The 20229-nt window shown below is 48.1% G+C and overlaps 1 protein-coding gene across 3 annotated transcripts in view; it reads left to right on the forward strand.

The window, feature by feature from the left end:
• The window catches only part of ELP2 (elongator acetyltransferase complex subunit 2), a 189028-nt gene that overhangs the window by 99746 nt on the left and 69053 nt on the right, over nt 1-20229 (forward strand). For all 3 annotated transcript variants that reach the window (XM_033929590.1, XM_033929587.1, XM_033929588.1), the window contains exons 13-14: nt 5148-5336; nt 12672-12741. In XM_033929590.1, coding sequence (XP_033785481.1) covers nt 5148-5336; nt 12672-12741 — 259 coding nt within the window. The remainder of the gene's footprint in view (nt 1-5147; nt 5337-12671; nt 12742-20229) is intronic.

The raw sequence follows: 20229 nt of genomic DNA on the forward strand, positions 1-20229 counted from the left end.
GGGTGCCCCGCGGGAATACTCGAGACCGAGGTCGCCCTCGAGGGAGCACCCGCCGGCCCTGGATCTGCCGACTATGATGGGGATTCCCGCCTTTCAGGACTTACTCTGTGCGCTCATTACCTTGGAGCTGTCCGGTGCCCTTGCGCACCTCCAGCCGCCTTCGGCTGCCCCGGCGTCGGCAGCCTCGGTCTCGGTACCCTCGACTTCGGCCCCCGGGGGGGCTTTGGCCTCAGCCCCGACCTTGCCCTCGACCTCGGTTGACCAACCTGAGCGGAGCGTGCGGCCTCGGGACAAGGTGCGGAGGGTTCGGAGGATCTCTCCCTCTTCGTCCTCATCGAGGTCCTCCTCGGGCGAAGCGTCGGTCGAGGAAGCCCAAACGTCAACAGGCCTCTCCTCGACGACGCGGTCGCTCCTCGCCGACCGGGGCAGAGACCCTATGGGTCTCCGAGCACCGCCTCGATAATCCGAGGCTTTTCCGTTCCTCCGAGGTTGAGTGCTCGAGGGACTCTTCGCCGAGACGGAAGGGGCATGACTCGGTGCCCCATACCCCGGGGACTTCCCGCAGGGGTTCCTCGGGGCATGGGCGGTCCCCGACCCCATCGAGGTCGCTTGGTGCGGCTTCTTGGGGTTCGGAGTCTGGCACGGGTAAGGAACCTCGTTACTCCCGTGAGGCTTCCCCTTCCTTCTTGGCGATGAGGGCTTCTCGATCTCCCTCTCCGCCTTCGAAGCCCTCCTCCTTTTCGAGATTTGTGCTTGATATGGGGAGGGCTTTGGACCTTGATCTGGCGTCAGGTTCGCAATACACAAAGGAATTTTTGGAGGAGCAGGATTTGCCCTCTCCCCTCAGAGAGACTCCTCGGCTGCCTCTCAACAAGGTTCTCCACCAGACCTTCCTGAGGAACTTGGACTCCCCTCTTACAGTCACAGCGGTTCCATCAAAGATGGAGTCTAAGTACCGCACAGTCCCTTGCAAGGGCTTCGATAAAGCACAGCTGTCCCACCAGTCGTTGCTGGTGGAGTCGGCGTTGAAGAAGTCTCAGCCTTCTAGGGTCTCTGCTGCGGTCCCCCCCGGGCGGGAGGGACGGACCCTGGACAAGTTTGGTCGTCGCCTCTATTCCAACTCCATGATGGCTGCCAGGGTCCTTAATTACGCATTCACCTTCTCATCCTATTTAAGGCAGATGGTGAAGGCGTTGCCCAGGTATTATAGGGTCATGCCGGATTCCCATAAGGGGGATTTTGGTACCTTTATGGCCAATTTGTCTCAGCTGCGTCTCTACCTTTTTCACGCAGTTTACAATGCGTTTGAGTTGGCCTCTCGTGTATCCGCCTTTGCGGTGGCGATGCGCCGTCTCGCATGGCATCGTACCCTGGATATGGACCCGAACTTGCAAGAACGTCTGGCCAATCTTCCATGTGTTGGCTCCGAGTTGTTCGATGAGTCCTTGGAGGCGGCGACCAAACGCTTGTCTGAACATGAGCGCTCTATCGCCTCATTGGTCCGTCCTAAACCCCGGGCCCCGCCGCAGAAGCCGTTTAGACCTCCTCCGCGGCGATACCCGCAGAAGTCGATGCCGGCTTTCTCGAGGCCTCCGCCCCGGCGTCCCCCTCAGCAGGGCAGAGCGTCCCAACCAAAGCCTCAGGCGCAAGGGGCGTCTAAACCGGCTCCGTCTTTTTGACGTGATGCGCGGTTGGGGGCGGGCTCCCTCCGCACTGTCAAAGGACCCCCTTCCTATCGGGGGCCGATTGCAGGCCTTTCTTCCAGCCTGGGCCGAGATCACGTCGGATGCTTGGGTGCTCCGGATCATCTCCGAGGGTTACTCGCTAAACTTCTTAGCCATGCCGCCAGATCATCCGCCGGGGGCTTCTCTTGGCTGTCGAGACCAGCTTCCTCTTCTCCTGTCGGAAGCCAGGTCCTTGTTGAGCCTTCGGGCGGTGGAGCCCGTGCCCCCGAACCAAAGGGGACGGGGGTTTTACTCCCGTTACTTTTTGGTCCCGAAGAAGACAGGAGACTTACGCCCCATTCTGGACCTCCGGAGGCTCAACAAGTTCCTTGTCCGGGAGAAGTTCCGTATGTTGTCCCTTCCAGTCCTGTACCCTCTGTTAGAATCGGGGGACTGGATGTGCTCCCTGGACCTGAAGGAAGCATATACTCATGTTCCGGTGCATCCCGCCTTCCGCAAGTTCCTCAGGTTCCAGGTGGGGGAGTTGCACCTCCAGTATCGGGTCCTCCCCTTTGGACTGGCTTCGTCCCCTCGAGTCTTCACGAAGTGTATGGTGGTGGTCGCGGCAGCCCTGAGATCTCGGGGGCTGCAGGTGTTTCCCTACCTGGACGATTGGCTGATCAAGGCGTCCTCCAAGGAAGGGGTTATTTCAGCGACCCGACAGACTATCATCTTCCTTCAACGTCTGGGGTTCGAAGTGAACTTCCCCAAGTCTCAGTTGTGCCCGGCTCAATCCCTTCAGTTTATTGGGGCCGTGCTGGACACGGTTCGCCTCCGTTCGTTCCTCCCCCCGCCACGGTTGGAGGTCCTGCTTCGATTGAGTCGCCAGGTTTCGTTGCTGCCCTCAGTTTTGGCGCAGCGCATGATGGTTCTGCTCGGCCACATGGCGTCGACGGTCCATGTCACTCCATTCGCCCATTTGTACCTGAGGCTTCCTCAGTGGAACTTGGCCTTCCAGTGGCGTCAGGATCCGGGACCCAGTCTCCTCCCCTATAACAGTGACTCCTTCCTTGAGACGCTCGCTCCGTTGGTGGACCAACTCTTCCAATCTTTCCGGGGGTTTGCTCTTTCTCGTTCCTCCGCATCGCAAGGTCCTGACCACGGACTCTTCGGAGTACGCGTGGGGAGCTCATCTGGACGGTCTGCGGACTCAAGGTCTATGGTCGGCAGAGGACCGGAGTTGTCACATCAATGTTTTAGAACTTCGTGCCATTTTTCTGGCTGCTCGAGCGTTCTGCCACCTGCTGCACGATCAGGTAGTCCTCGTGCAGACGGACAACCAGGTGGCCATGTATTATGTGAACAAACAAGGGGGAACGGGCTCTTGGTCCCTGTGCCGGGAAGCCCTGCGCCTTTGGGAATGGGCGGTCTCCCAGAACATCTTCCTGCGGGCGGTTTACATTCAGGGAGAGAAGAATTGTCTGGCCGACAAACTCAGTCGTCTTCTCCAGCCGCACGAGTGGTCGTTAAACTCCCGAGTTCTGCGTGAGGTCTTCGACCGCTGGGGGACTCCTCAGGTGGATCTGTTTGCCTCCCCGGAGACTCACAAACTGCCCCTCTATTGTTCTCGGATGTACTCCCCGGACCGTCTCGAGGCCGATGCCTTTCTTCTCGACTGGGGAGGGAGGTTCCTTTATGCGTTTCCTCCTTTCCCTCTGATCTTGAGGACGTTGGTTCATCTCAAGTCGTCCAGAGCCACTATGATTCTCATTGCGCCTCGTTGGCCTCGTCAGCACTGGTTCTCCTTGCTCCTTCAACTCAGTGTCAGGGAGCCTCTGCTTCTGCCTGTTTTTCCCTCTCTGCTGTCTCAGAGTCGGGGTTCGCTGTTGCATCCCAATCTTCAGTCTTTACATCTGACGGCTTAGTTCCTTTCCCCATGACTTCACAGGTTTCTCAGTCTGTGAGGGAGGTTCTGGAAGCCTCGCGCAAGGTCTCGACTAGGCTTTGTTATTCTCAGAAGTGGACCAGATTTTCTTCCTGGTGTTCCTCGAATCATCTGGATCCGAGTTCGGTTCCGGTGTCTTCGGTTCTGGAATATTTGTTGCATTTGTCCAAGTCTGGGCTGAAGACGACTTCCATTAGGGTGCATCTCAGTGCGATTGCTGCTTTCCATCGGCATCTCGAGGGTCGATCTCTCTCTCTTCATCCTCTGGTGATTCGTTTCATGAGGGGTCTAGTGAATGTTAATCCTCCTTTGAAACCTCCTCCTGTAGTTTGGGATCTTAATGTGGTTTTGGCTCAACTGATGAAGCCTCCCTTCGAGCCTATTGACAAATCTCATCTTAAGTTTCTCACTTGGAAGGTGATCTTTTTGCTTGCGCTCACGTCCGTTCGTCGGATTAGCGAGCTGCAGGCTTTGGTTGCGGACCCGCCCTTTACTGTGTTCCATCATGACAAGGTGGTTCTTCGCACCCATCCTAAATTTTTACCTAAGGATGTGTCTGATTTCCACCTCAATCAGTCCATTGTTCTTCCGGTGTTTTTTCTGAAGCCCCACTCTCATCCTGGGGAGGCGGCGCTTCACACGCTTGACTGTAAGAGAGCGTTGGCCTTTTATCTTCAACGCACCAAGTCTCATCGGAAGGTTCCTCAATTATTTTTGTCCTTTGATCCTAATCGGTTGGGACGTCCTGTTTCCAAGCGCACCTTGTCCAACTGGTTGGCTGCTTGTATTTCTTTTTGCTACGCTCAGGCTGGTCTCGCGCTTCATGGTCGGGTCACGGGACATAAGGTCTGAGCGATGGCAGCTTCTGTGGCATTCCTCCGGTCTACTCCGTTGGAGGATATCTGCAAGGCTGCCACTTGGTCTTCGGTTCATACTTTCACCTCCCACTACTGCCTGGATACGTTATCCAGGAGTGACGGCCGGTTTGGCCAGTCAGTTTTGCGTAATCTGTTTTCCTAAATTGCCATCCTCCCACCTGCCCTTTTTTGGTTGGCTTGGAGGTCACCCACATGTGAGAATATCATGCCTGCTTGTCCTGGGATAAAGCACAGTTACTTACCGTTATCCAGGGACAGCAGGCATATATTCTCACAACCCGCCCTCCTCCCCGGGGATGGCTTCTTTGCTGGCTATGGAACTGAGGACCACGAGGTGGGGATGTGCCCTCTAGTGGGCAAGAAGGCATGCACATGTGTGGTGCAGCATAGCAAACTTGAAACTTCAATCAAGTTTGCTTGAAAAGCTGTCCCCGCTGGGGATCCGTAGATGACGTCACCCACATGTGAGAATATATGCCTGCTGTCCCTGGATAACACCTGTTACGGTAAGTAACTGTGCTTTCTGAGAAGTCAAATATTGGTGTATCATATCTTATAAAACTTTAAAAACATTATCTCAAAACTGACAAGAACACTGTCTTGACTATATTTTTTAAATTAACTTTTCCTTAGTAAGCTTTCTTTAATTCTTGTTACCAGGTGACATGGCATGAAATTGCACGACCTCAGATACATGGTTATGATATGCAGTGTTTGGCAATGACTGAGCGCTTTCAGTTCGTTTCTGGGGCAGATGAAAAAGTGCTTCGAGTCTTTGCTGCCCCTCGAAACTTTGTTGAAAACTTTGGCAACATTTCTGGTATCTCAATAGAAAAACTTTTTTTCAGTGTGAGTATATCAATATTTGCTTGTTAATCTTTGATTTCCTTAACTACAACAAACAAATGGCATAAATGGAGAAATACAAAAAGAAGAATAATTTTATAACAAGTCACTTAGGTTTGGAGGTCAGCATGTGCCTATTTTTAGTCTACGTCTATTTTAGAAAGATACATGGAAGGACATTTTAGAAAGGATGTCCAAGTCTGAATAGAAACACCTAGCTCATGATTACATAACATAACATAAAAAACCACTTGTATACCGCTATACCTTTCAATTCAAAGCAGTTCACAAAGATTTTAAAAAATTATACAAGCACAACAAATTATAAACTCATCTATGAAATTTATCAAACAATTGAGTCTTCAGTACCTTTCTAAAAACCTGGTAAGAGTAACTGAAGGAAATGTAAATATACTAAGGGGCTCTTGGACAAACATTTCTCAAAAACGTCCAAGCGCCCCGATAATAAAACCGGGTTTTGGACGTATTTAAAAATGGCCTAGGCCTTCATAGTGCCGCTCAATGGGGTGTTTCGGGAGGCGTGTCGAGGGTGGGAGTTGGGCGGGACTTGGGCCGGCTTAGACTTACTCGTACAGCATGTATAACCGAAAGTTATACAGCCCACGATCGACGGAACTTGGACGTTGTGACTTAGACCATGTAAAACATGGTCTAAATCACAAAAACCCACCTAAACTCACCAGATAAGCACTGAAAATACATAACACAGACCCCCACACACTACCCCAGTGATCACCAACCCCCCCACCCCCATAAAAATTTTATTCACAACTTTAAATTTCAGCCTCCAGACCATCATCACCTGGCCGCCTGGCATAGGAAAGCCTAGTCGTCCAGCACAGAGGCAGCTGAAGTCGTCTTGGGGGTGGGTTAAGGACCCATAGAGAGGAGGACTCATGCCCATAAGCCCCTGCATTGATACTGAAACATGTGCACTGCCCTATACACCCCCAAAACCCTTTTTTATTGGCATATAAGTGGCTCCTGCAGCCATACGGGCTATGGGTGGTAGATAAGTGGGTCTAGGGGATTCTGTAGGTGGTTTGGGGGGCTCACCGTCACCTATAAGGGAGCTGTAGTAAGGAGAAGCCATGGCATCCTTTTTGTGAAGTTCACAGCGGTGCCCTGTAAGGTACCCCACTATTTAGGTGGCATGTCTGGGTGTGCAGTCCATCACTTTGCAGACCCCTCCCACGTCCAAAAGGGCTTGTTCTAGGCATTTTGGACTTGGACGGAATGTTGGACGGAAATGTGGTATAAAGATAGACGATTTAGTGGTTTGGACGATCAGTTCGTCAGGACGTATAATTAGATGATTTTCGAAAGTAAAAAAAAGTTGGACGTATCTTTCGAAAATGTGTCTTAGGCTCTTTTTAACTTTGGACGACTTGCGATATGGATGTAAACGGACTTATACGTCCCTTTCGATTATGTCCCTCCACGCTTGCATAATGATAATTTCCTAACAGTAAATTTAATATGATCAATAAAATAATCTGGCACAAGATCAGATAACATTTTAAAACAAACGCATCCCAATTTGAAAAATATCCATGCCTCAATTGGGAGTCAATGTAATATCCAATAATACTTTGTCACATGGTCTGATATTTTTTCATCTTAAAAACCAATTGGACAGCAATATTCTGGATGAACTCCAGTCTTTTGATATTCCTTTTGTGTGAGGCTAAATAGAAAATATTACCGTAATCCAGATCCAGATCAGAGACTGCACAAGAAGCCTAAATGCAGAAAAATCTAAATTATCTCTAAACAAACCAGATTAAAACAGATCAATCCTGCACAGTCAATGCTAATGGGAAAACAATGTCCTTTTCATACATACAGAACACAGATACACCCTTGCCCAGTATGGAATAAGTAATCACAAATTAAAAATAGAAATATGTAGATAAAAGTCAAACTGAACTGCCAAGAAGCCGGACTCTATACACAGTGACACATGGCCCCTAATATTGTGCAAAATATAAAGATAGCAGATGTAAATTTGAAAAAACCTGACATAAGAACATAAGCAGTGCCTCTGCCGGGTCAGACCAGAGGTCCATCCCGCCCAGCAGTCCGCCCCCGCGGCGGCCCAACAGGTCATGACCTGCCTTAATCACCAGAAGGGGCCCCCTTGCCCCCTAGGTTTCTCATCGAAGTCCTATCTTCCCATCAATGTCCTAACCCTCCGGCCTTGCACCTGCACGACCTGGTGAGCTGTCTATACTTATGCAATACCCCAGCACCTCCCTCAGTACCCCACGATCCCCTTTTCCCTCAGGAATCTGTCCAATCCCTGTTTGAATCCCTGTACTGTACTCTGCCGGATCACTTCCTCCGGGAGCGCATTCCATTTGTCCACGACCCTTTGGGTGAAGAAAAACTTCCTTGCATTTGATTTGAACCTATCTCCCGTCAGTTTCTCTGAGTGCCCCCTCGTACCTGTCGTCCCTTTTAGTCTGAAGAACCTGTCCCTGTCCACCCTCTCTATGCCCCTAAGTATTTTGAAGGTCTCTATCATATCCCCCCTGAGCCTCCTCTTTTCCAGAGAGAAGAGCCCCAGTTTATCCAGCCTCTCAGCATATGGGCAGTTTTCCTGCCCTCTTACCAGTTTCGTTGCCCTCCTTTGGACTCTCTCAAGAACTGCCATGTCCTTCTTGAGGTGCGGCGACCAATATTGAACGCAGTATTCCAGATGTGGGCGCACCATCGCTCGATACAGCGGCATGATGACTTCCCGCGTCCTGGTTGATATGCCCCTCTTGATGATGCCCAGCATCCTGTTGGCTTTCTTCGAGGCTGCTGACAAATAACAATCACCACTTTACAAATTAAAAAACAGAAATAAAACAAAAATGAAAAATAAAAAATACCATTTTATTGGACTAATCTATTTTTCAATTAGCTTTCAGAGGTCAAAGCTTCCTCCTTCAGGTCAGTACAGTATACTGCTGTTGAAATACCCTGTCCCGAGGAAGAGGATTTGGACTCTGACAGTTAGTAAAAAAAGTATTAAAATTAGTCCAATAAAAAGATTACCTTATTTCCATTTTCTGTTTATAAAAGTTTATCAACACAACTGGAATACTATTTTATTCTAAAGCAACAAAAAAAAATATTTTTTTCTATCTTTTGTCATTTCTGCTTTAATCATCTTCTCTTCACTCTCTTTCTAGCCAGCATCAGTCTTCTCTCTCCCTTCCATGCAGCATCTGCCATGTTCATCTAACCTCTGCCCTCTTTCTCTGCTCCTTCCATGTACTGTATGCTCTTACATATGGCATTTTCCCTCTTTCTATGTCCGCTCCATAAACTGTCTATCCTGTGCCCCTTCTCATTTTTGTACATGATTCATTTCAGCTTCACTCCATCTCCACTTTGCTCTCTCTGTCTCCACCCCATCTCCTATTCTCTGGCACCTTGCTTCTTTTCCTTCCTTCCTACCCCAACCCACAGTCTGTCATCTCTGTCTCCTTCCCTTTTCTCCCCCATTGCCCTGACATCTCTCTCCTTCCTCCTCAAAGGGCTGGCATTTCCTCTCCTTCCTTTCCTGTTGGTCAGGTATCTGTCTCCTTCCCTTCCCTCCATCGATGTCCTGGCATCCCTCTCCTTCCCTTCAATCTCCCCCTCCCTCTCCATGCTCTGTCATCTTCTCTCCTTCCGTTCCCTCTCTCTCTCCTTTCTCCTTGGTCTGGCAACTCTGTCCTTCCATGCCCTGGCATCTCTCCCTCCCCCTCCATGGTCTAGCATATCCTTTCCTTCCTTCCTTTCCCTCCCTCTCTTCCTTCCTCTCCCTCACTCCCTTCCTTCCTCTTCTCTCCTCTCTCTTCCCTGGTCTTCCTTCTCCCTTCCTCTCCCCAGTGATGTGCAGCATTTATCTCCCGTTCCCTTCCTCCCTCTGTCATCCCCTCCCCAGTTGGCTGCGCAGCATTCACAACTCGCTGCTCTTGTCTGCTTCAGGCCTTTCTCTCTGCCTGGTCCTGGCTTCATGGAAACAGGAAGCAGGTAGGACCGGGCAGAGAGGAATGCCCAAAGCGGACGAGCAGCAAGATGTGAACGCTGCTGCCTCCAAAAGATGTTCGACACCTGCCTTGGAACACCTCTATATGGGCTGCACCCAGGGCAGACCGCCCCTCCCCCTTGGTACGCCAGTGTGGGAGGATGAGGTCACATGAGGTCCCAAAAAATTGGTGGTGCTTGAGAACCCACAGCACACAAAGAGCTGGTGCCTTTGCTCTTAGTTGCAGTCCACTGCAATAATCACTAGGCTACTTCTCAGACTTGCTTCCTGCTTTGTTAATAATGCCCACAATACCTGGGGCTAGATGCACTGAAGTGTCTGATTGTTGCTAAACCGGTTTGACTGGTTTAGCGACCAATCATATTGCCGTCCCAGTGCCCAAAATGGCTTACCGCGTGGTTTTCCATGTGGTCCTACATTCTCAGATTCTGGCATGCAAATGAGATCATTAATATTAAAACCAGGCATCTTATTTATGTCCTAAACTTGAATGCCAGAATTGGGTCAGTAGGACAGACATGGAAAAGTCAACAGATCTAGTCAGTAACTGTTACTGATCGGTTTGCCTGTGTTTTTATTTTTTTTTTCTATGGGCACAGATGTGCACATTAAAAAAAAAATGCCGTGCCATGCCAGACTCCCCCCAATAACCCCATTACCAAAAAATTAGCAGGAGGGCTACCCATTCCCTCGTGCAGCCGCAACCCCCTCCCCATGCTGACCCCCTCCCTCTGTAAGGACCTCCTGAACCGACCCCCTCCCCTCTCCTTCCCCCAAAATCAGCAGGAGGGATACCCCACTGTGAACCACCCACCCCCTGCACTGACCCCCCCTACCATGCTCCCTTCAACCGACCACTCCCCTTCTCCGCTTCCTTTCCTAAAAAAAAAATTGGCAGAAGGGATTCCTCTGGCCCCCTCCGAACCATTCCCCTAACCTCTCTTGTATCTTAAAAATTGATGACAACAGTAGGGATGCCCAGTCCCTCCTGCTCTCCAGGCTTGCCACTCCAAAATGACAGGCCTTCCCCTTTCTGGTGCATCCTGGGATGCACGGGGTGGGGCCTAAGGACCTGATTGGCTCAGATGCCTAAGGCATTCCCCAGGTGCCTTAGTTGTCTGAGCTAATCAGGGCCTTAGGCTCCTCCTTCTGTATCCCAGGATACAGAGGAAGGAGACTAAGGCCCTTCCCTGTGCATCCCAGGATGCACCAGGAAGGGGAAGGCCCGCCATGTTAGAGAGCTTTGAGAATCCGGCAAGTTTTGAGAATCTGGCCCTTAGGATGTAATTTTATAGCTATCCACACAGTAACACAGTGAATGACTGTAGATAAAGACCAGCATAGGCCATCCAGTCTGCCCAACAAGGTGGCCAGAGCCACAGCTGCCACTCTGGCAGTTTGTATTGTTTATCAGAGATGATTGCTCTCTTTATCTTTTTAACTTCTGTAAACTGTACTAAACTGTTGTGTAAGATGTGGAATATAAGACCTTGTATTGTATTGTTACAGTCACTCATGATTAAATACTGGCACTTTGCCATCATGTTAACCACAGATAGGCAGTTAAATATGATGTTGTCTTTTGAAATGAAAGTACCTACAAACTGTCACATTGAAAATTATCCTGAGGAGAATATCCATATATCTAAAACTTCTGCATGTATTGTTTCTAATTTAAAATATATGTATCCCTGTTAAAATTCAAAGGTATATACATATTTTTGAACCCTTAGCCCAATAACATATCTTCTTCAGCCAGTAAGAGTTGTTTTAAAAAAAATATTTTTATTTATAAATTTTTCAATAACAAACATGCATAAACAAGTACTTGAATACAGAAAATAAGTATCTCATTCGTGGTTGGAGAAAATTTTTTTTAAAAAAATAACCCCCCAGCAATTAAAAAAAAAGAAAAAATAGTTACAATTATTTAGTCCACAATCAGAGCAGTGTTCTTCAACCTTTTGACATCTATAAACCAGTGGAAATAAAATAATTATTTTGTGGACCGGCAGTTGAAGAACACTGGGCTGTCATGGGCCAGACCCCACCCATTTCTACCCAAACTCCGCCCCAGACCCTGCCCCCATAATAGTACTAATTGTAACACCATTTTTTCATTCATTTTTCATATATATATACACACACACACAATATAATCGTATTAACAACACATAATGGTTAACCACAAAATTAAACTACACAAAGCACATTGTATGTTTCTCAATATTCATTCCTACCAGAACACAGATAACCTCATGCAAATATGGGACCAAAAACTAAAAGTACTAATATATACAAATAAACCCTAATGTGCAACCCCAGAGGAAAAGAAACAAATGCATTTCTTCCTGAACAGACAGCAGATGTAGATCAATCACCAAATTAAAAAATAAAATCATTCCCCCTACCATTGTTGTCTCCCTCCCTCCATGCTGTGCCTTTATCTTGGAGCTGGCTCCCTCTTCCTCAGTGCTGCAGTGCACAAAGCCGTGGGCAGCGGCTCCTCGCACGTACTGCGCCTCATCTGAAAGCCTTCCCTCTGATGTTGCGACGTTAGAGAGAAGGCTTCCGGTTCAGGCGCAGGACGTGCGTAGAAGCCTCTGCCCATGGCTTTGTTCACTGCAGCACTGAGGAAGAGGGAACTGGCTCGAAGACAACGCCGCATCGATCACACCGTGGACTGGCGGCTGAAGAGCCCGATGCACGTGCCAGCGCTTTGGACCGGCAGGAAATTTCTGCAGACCGTAGACGGTGGTTGAAGAACACTGAATTAGAGGCCAAGAAACAGTAATAACAGGAAAAAAGAAAGAAAAAAATGTTATCTAATGGGGAAAACAAAGAAATGATGCTGTGCAGAAAATCTTATGAAAGCCTGTTACATTATGAAAGACTGTTTTTGCTTATTGAAATGGCTTTTAAATTTGCTGTCCCTATGTCTGATCTAGTGAACCATTTAACCCCTCTTATACAAAGTTGCACTAATGGCTGCCATGCGGCAAAAGTCCCGGAGCTCTTTAAATCCCTGTGAGCTTTGGGGCAGTCACTACAACAGCAGTCACTAGCGCAGCTTTGTAAAAGATGGGGTTAGTTTGGAAACAGTCATTATAAAAGTTCTTTTTATTGAACTAGCAGAATCTAATCTAATCTAATTTTCCATTTGTGAGTCGCACAAACTTATACAAGCTTAAGGCGAATATACTCTCATAAACAGATCACAAATGAGTTTCTGAATATTATGCTGAGTTTACTTCTTTTCATTTTTATTTTTGGTTTGTTTTTTTTTCCAGAAAAAATTTGACCTTCCAGAAGGAGCCACTGTACCTGCTTTAGGTTTATCCAATAAAGCTGTATTTCAAGGTAATATTTAATTGTAACTTTATTAATTGTTCAATTGTATGCATTTTTGTTTCAATCAGGTAGCATCCTTCTGTCTCTTTGGATATTCAATTAATTCCAAGCTCTCTCTAATCCTACTTGCTACCATTTTTGGCAAGATAGCAGGAAGGTATCTGAGGGTGAGATACAATGTGCTGTCATATGTGGCTACCACTAGGAATTAGCACATGTGTGTCTTTAAGTTAGCCAGTAGGGGTGTAATTCAGGATAGATCGCCTAAAATTAGGTGCCAGGATAATCTGTTTCATTTATTTATTTATTTATTTCATTTTCTATCCTGCCCTCCCTAAAGAGCTCAGGATGGGTTACAGGTTAACATACATAATATATGGTTAACAGGTTACAATATGCCATAGATACAGTACAAGTTTGTTTTGGGGGTTTTTCTGTTTCAAGTTTTTATCCTAACTCGACACATACCAAGGATCTTGTATCAATATACATTTCTGATGTAATCTATCAGTTGTGGGAGTTAGGTGAACAGGTATGCTTTTATTGCTTTCCTAAAGCTGAAGAGTCCTTCAAGGGATCTTATCCACGAGGGCAGTCAATTCCAGTGGGTCAGTATGAAGTGGGAGTAGGAATGTCGTTTGGTAGTTTGCAGTTGAAGGGCACAGCCAGGGGGCATTTTGAGGCATATTTCATCCTGGGAGCAGAAGGACCTGTTCTGCACGTATGGAGGAAGCTTGGCCGTCATGTATCTTGGTGGCAAGTTGTGCAAGAATTTGAATGTTAGCATCAAGCCCTTGAAGACAGCCAGTGAGCTAACAATAGAGTCTGAGAAACGGGTCATGGGAATGGAGGTTCTTTAGAAGTCTGATTGCTGCATTTTGTACATGCTGGAGATGTCGTACACCGTGAGACCGTTGACTAGCTCATTGCAGTAATCCATGCGGGAGAAGAGTCTTCTCCCGCATGGATTACTGCAATGAGCTAGTGTTCCCTCTAAGCGGGCGGGTGTTGTGAGCAAACTTTTTTCACTGTGAGCTAAAAATATCGGGCGCCAGCAAGTTATGAGCCAAATAAATATGTTGCTTTCTACCACAGAACTTCCTTACGTTTGTATGGAATCTATCCCCTTTCAACTTTAGAGAGTGCCCTCTCGTTCTCCCTGCCTTAGCTACTAAGTCTATTCCCTTCAGTACCTTGAATGTTTCTATCATGTCCCCTCTCAATCTCCTCTGCTCAAGGGAGAAGAGGCCCAGTTTCTCTAATCTTTCGCTGTACGGCAACTCCTCCAGCCCCTTAACCATACGTGACAAAAAATCAATTCATGTAGCAAATGCTACATTTATCTTTTGGCATGGCCCATCATGTAGCAAATGCTATAACTGATGGGCCATGCCAAAAGATAAATATATATATACTAAAAAATAAAAAATAAAAATAAATATATACTAGGAGTAAAGGGGCATGCAATAAAGCTTTTAAGTAGTAGATTTAAAACAAACCTGGGAAAATATTTTTCATTCAACATGTAATTAAAAAAAGATTTGGATAATTTCCTTAAAAAATCTGCATGACATTATTAAGATGGACTTAGGAAAGCCCACTGCTTATTCCTAGAATAAACAGCATAAAATCTGTTTTACTCTTTTGCACTGTTGTGCTTTCAGCAAAATGTTTTAAACACAAAAACAGAAAATCACATGCACAGGCATTAGGTCACCCAGGCATCTAGAATTAGCAATCTTGCACAGCCAGCCTATGATTGACAGGAGCTGCCAAATCACATTGAAAAGGATGATAAGGAAGGCAGATAAGAGATGGTGGAAGGAAGACAAAACGAAAAGGCAAGAACAAAACTGAAGTAGAAACGAGCCAAACATACAGTATAGCATACAAAAAATGTATGTTTTCCTTTGGCTTCCAAAAACTGATTGGCATCCAAGTTCCCTAAAGTTTCACACAGTCATCTTCTAATAATGTCACCATATACAGTTGGCTTGCCAGAAATATGTTTAGGATGCCACTGCAACTCTACCAACAGCATATTAACTTAACAGTGTAGCTTCAAAATAATTGCATCTCTATCCTTCCCTCCCCCCTGTGGTTTTTAGCATATCTCTCTTCTCATTTCCTCCACTCAGATCTGATCATTCTCTGCTCTCTCTTCCCTTTTCTTCTCTGGTCTTCCTTCTCTATTTTCTGCCTCCATCTAAATTAAATTCTTTCTTACTATTTAGTCCCGTTTCCCTCTTTTCACTGTGTCTACACACAGCTTGTCACCCCTTTCCCTCACCCCTCCATTATCTTACTATTTTCTTCCCCCTTTATTTATCTCCTCCTTCCATCCAGTATGTGTTCTTTCCCCACTTCCATTCAGCATCTGCTCTCCCTTCTCAACTGACATCCATCTGCCTTCTGCTCTCTCTCCCTTCTTCTCACTTCCATCATCTGTCCCCTTCTCTCTCTCTCTCATCTCCTCCATTCCATCATCTGCCCCTTCTCTCTCTCTCTCTCTCTCCCCCCCCCAACTTCCATCATCTGCCCCCCTTCCCCTCACCTTTGTGGGTCACTTTCTTTCCCCTGAGGGTGGCTCATGTCACAGGGGAAGCTTTGGCCGAGCAGAACCGCTTGATTGACAGTGGAACTTACTTGATTGATGTCGATGCTGGGGCCCGTTGCCGTTTGAAGGAAAAAAAAAAAAGGTGGAAAAAAGGAACCTGTAAAGGCGAGAGGAAGGGAAACCTCCAGGACAGCTGCTTTTTGCCCTCCTTCAGCGGCCCAAGAGTTCAGACCAGCAGCGGCAGCTCTGTATGCTTTTAACTTCGGCACAGAGCTGCCCCTAATCAATAGTTTAGCGCGGTTTCATGAGGCAGCCTCGGGGCCTTTGATAGCCGGCCCGCTTCGATGATGCGATGTGGGCCGGCCTAGCAAAGGCCCCGAGGCTGCCTTATGAAACCGCGCTAAACTATTGATTAGGGGCAGCTCTGTGCCGAAGTTAAAAGCATACACAGCTGCCGCTGCTGGTCTGGAGGTGCGGAGACAAGGCAGGAGGCAAACGCGGTGGAAGGCAGGAGTCCCGGCGAAGGCAGGAGTCCCGGCACAGCGACTACAACAGGAAGTTGCAAGTCAGCTGACGCCGGCCTTTCGTTGCGGCGGGGACCGAATCCTTCGCGGACCGGCAAGATTTTGTTTGCGGACCGGCGGTTGAAGAACTGTGCTCTACACTGTGTGCGCTGTGACGAGAAACTTGTGCGCTGCGAGGTAATATTTTGTGCGCCAGCGCACCCCAGCGCAGCTTAGCGGGAACACTGGCGGCATAGAGTAACTGGGTGAAAAGTAGTTTCTTATTTTTCAGAGTTGTTGCAGGTAGTAAAATGAGGAAGCTACCACCCGAGCGATAGGTTGGAGTCAAGGAATAGTCTTATGCTGCGTGCTTGGTCTTTCGCAGTTATGGTAGTTGAGTCCCAATGTAGAGAGGGATGGATGTAGTTGCAGTGTTCTTTGTGGATCCAAAGGAGTTCCGTCTTGGAGGTGTTCAGTTGTAATTGTTGAAGGACATCTAGTTTTTGATTTCCAAGAGGCAGTTCAGGAATTTTGTGATCTGGGCATCATGGGTTTCTCCTAGCGGTAAGTATAGTTGGATATCATCCGCAAAGAAGTGAATCTGTATTTGGGCTATGTCTAGGAAGGTCTAAAGTAGAGATTGAATAATAGGGGGGATAGAAGAGCCCTCTTCGGAATACCGTATTTGATCAGTTTTGGTTTCGATAACACATAGTTGAGCAGTACACTTTAGGATCTGTTATTCAGGAAGGAGGCAAACCATTGTAATGCAGCGTCTTGAATACCAATTTCAGAGTGTCAAATAAGAAGGCGAGGATGATCAATAGTGTTGAATGCTGCACTGAGATCCAGCAACATCAAAAGGACATCATTACCCTTATCCATGAGTTTCCAACAGTCGTCAATGATATTGAGAAGGATGGTGTCAGTACTGTGGAATTTCCTGAATCTCAATTGGAAGGCTGATAGGGCTCCTTGTTTGTCGATGAAAGAGTGTAATTGGTGTAACACTGTTTTTGCCAAGATCTTGGAGATGAAGGGTAGGTTGGAGACACGTCTAAAGTTGCGGGGCACATTAGGGTCAAGTGTGGATTTTTTCATAATCGGCCTAATAACCACTGACTTCCAGTTTGGAGGCATTACGCCTGTTTGTAAAGAGGTGTTGAAGAGAGGAAGGATGGAGTCTACAAAGACATCTTTCACAGCCACAGGGAGATGTGGCAGACAGAGGTCTAGGTTTGAGCCAGAAGGATGAATAGTGTCTAGTATTTTGGTGATGTCATTGTGGAAGACAGTTTCAAAGTGAGTTAATAATAATAATTTATTTCTTATATACCGCTATACCGTGAAGTTCGAAGCGGTTTACAATAAAGATACATTTAGTCAGTACATAGGATGCAAGTGGGTTACAATACAAGTGGGTTACTATCAAGGTGCATTTTGTCAGTGTAAGGGATACAGGTGGGTTACCATAAAGATACATTTAGTAAGTACAGTGGTGCCTCGCATAACGGACGCCTCGCACAGCGAACGCTGCGCACAACGAACTTTATGTCTTGATCCGTACAACGAACTTCGTTTCACACAACGAAGTCGCCCGAGCTGCATCCTTCCGCGCAGGCACTGCGCTTAACTGCCCTCTCTCCGCCTGGTTCCCTCTTGCCCCCCCCGACTCCCCGACACGATCGGGGCAAAAAGGAGCCCAAGCCCTCTTGCCCCGCCGATTCCCCAACTCCCCACACAATATCGGGCCAGGAGGGAGCCCAAGTCCTCCTGGCCACGGCGACCCCCTAACCCCACCCTGCACTACATTACGGGCAGGAGGGATCCCAGGCCCTCCTGCCCTCGACGCAAACCCCCCCTCCCCCCAACGACCGCCCCCCCCAAGAACCTCCGACCGCCCCCCCAGCCGACCCGCGACCCCCCTGGCCGACCCCCACGACACCCCCAACCCCCTTCCCCGTACCTTTCTGCAGTTGGCCGGACAGACGGGAGCCAAACCCGCCTGTCCGGCAGGCAGCCAACGACGGAATGAGGCCGGATTGGCCCATCCGTCCCAAAGCTCCGCCTACTGGTGGGGCCTAAGGCGCCTGGGCCAATCAGAATAGGCCCGGGAGCCTTAGGTCCCTCCTGGGGGCGGGGCCTGAGGCACATGGGCCCAACCCGACCATGTGCCTCAGGCCCTGCCCCCAGGAGGGACCTAAGGCTCCCGGGCCTATTCTGATTGGCCCAGGCGCCTTAGGCCCCACCAGTAGGCGGAGCTTTGGGACGGATGGGCCAATCCGGCCTCATTCCGTCGATGGCTGCCTGCCGGACAGGCGGGTTTGGCTCCCGTCTGTCCGGCCAACTACAGAAAGGTACGGGGAAGGGGGTTGGGGGTGTCGTGGGGGTCGGCCAGGGGGTCGCGGGTCGGCTGGGGGGGCGGTCGGAGGTTCTTGGGGGGGGGCGGTCGTTGGGGGGAGGGGGGGGTTGCGGAGAGGGCAGGAGGGCCTGGGATCCCTCCTGCCCGTAATGTAGTGCAGGGTGGGGTTAGGGGGTCGCCGTGGCCAGGAGGACTTGGGCTCCCTCCTGGCCCGATATTGTCGGGGAGTTGGGGAATCGGCGGGGCAAGAGGGCTTGGGCTCCCTTTTGCCCCGATCGTGTCGGGGAGTCGGGGGGGCAAGAGGGCTTGAGCTCCCTTTTGCCCCGATCGTGTCGGGGAGTCGGGGGGGCAAGAGGGCTTGAGCTCCCTCTTGCCCCGATCGTGTCGGGGAGTCGGGGGGGCAAGAGGGCTTGAGCTCCCTCTTGCCCCGATCGTGTCGGGGAGTTGGGGGGGGCAAGAGGGCTTGAGCTCCCTCTTGCCCCGATCGTGTCGGGGAGTCGGGGGGGGCAAGAGGGCTTGAGCTCCCTCTTGCCCCAATCGTGTCGGGGGGGCAAGAGGGCTTGAGCTCCCTCTTGCCCCGATCGTGTCGGGGGTGCCAGGGACCACACGGAGTCACCCACCTTACCACCCGATTCGGGTAAGCGCAGGTATCGGTGGGTGGCTTATTTGCGGGGGGGTGCCTTATTTTACATTTTTTTCTAAAAAGGGGGGGCTGTCTTATTTGATGGCCCTGCCTTATCATCGGGGAAACACGGTAGAAAAAAAAAAAAAATGAACAGTTAAGTCCCAGTTTTTGCCGCTGAGACTCTGCCCTCTCACTGTAAAATTAGACTCTACTTAGTCTGTCTTTAAATTTAAAAAATGTGTGTTGTTTTAAAAAACAATTATGTTTTTAGATGTATCTAAATAAAAATAATAACCAAAAATTTATCTTTTTTTATGTCATCTTAGCATATTTTATGCTACAGAACGAATTATTTTTTTTAACATGTATTGTTATGGGAAAACGCGTTTCACACAACGAACGTTTCACATAACAAACTTGCTCCTGGAACGGATTAAGTTCGTTGTGTGAGGCACCACTGTATATGGATTACAATAAAGATACATTATGTCAGTACATGAGATTCAAGGTGGAAAGTATAATTAGTTTTGGGCCTTGGAATTAGGGGGCGAGGTGGAAGGGTCATGGCGAGGAAGAGTTGGGTATGGGAATTTAGAATTTGTTAAAGTCGAGTTTTCAGGGATTTTCTAAAGTCTGCGTATGTAGTGGCCTCAAGTATGGGCTTTCCAAGCCATGTGTTCAGCCTAGCTGCCTGGAATGATAACATTCTATCTAGAAACTTTTTGTACTGGTAAGATTTCAAGGAGGGGTAATTAAATAGGTTTGTTCTGCGAGTGCTCTTGTTGGACTCGGGGGAGAACTGGGAGATTAGGTAAGCTGGAAGAATCCCAAAGACAGCTTTGTAGCAAAAACAAGCAAACTTGAAGAGGACTCTGGATTCTGCGGGTAACCAGTGGAGTTTCTGATAATAAGGGGAAATGTGTTCCCATTTTTTTAAACCGTGGATTAGTTGGATCGCGGTGTTCTGAATTAATCTCAGCTTGTTGAGGTTCTTTTTATAAGCTCCTAGGTATATGATGTTACAGTAATCTAGGGTGCTTAAGATGGATGATTGTACTAGTAAACGGAAGGACTTTTCATCAAAAATTTTTTTAATAGTGCGAAGTTTCCAGAGGACCGAAATACATTTTTTAAACAGTAGGTTTGTGTGGTTTTCCAGGGTTAGGTGTTTGTCAAGTGTTACCCCCAGAGTTAGGTTCCCCGTTAGGTGGCATGTCTGGATGTTCAGTCCATCACTTTGCAGACCCCTCCCAGGGCTTGTTCTAGGCGTTTTGGACTTGGACGAAAAGTTAGACGAAAAGTGGTATAAAGATGGACGATTTAGTGACTTGGACAATCAGATCTGCAGGACGTATAATTAGTCGATTTTCAAAAGTAAAAAAATTTTAGACTTATTTTTCAAAAATGTGTCCTAGGCCATTTTTTACTTTGGACGACTTGCGAGATGGAC

This window comes from Geotrypetes seraphini, chromosome 2, assembly GCF_902459505.1.
Source record: "Geotrypetes seraphini chromosome 2, aGeoSer1.1, whole genome shotgun sequence".
Taxonomy (NCBI): domain Eukaryota; kingdom Metazoa; phylum Chordata; class Amphibia; order Gymnophiona; family Dermophiidae; genus Geotrypetes; species Geotrypetes seraphini.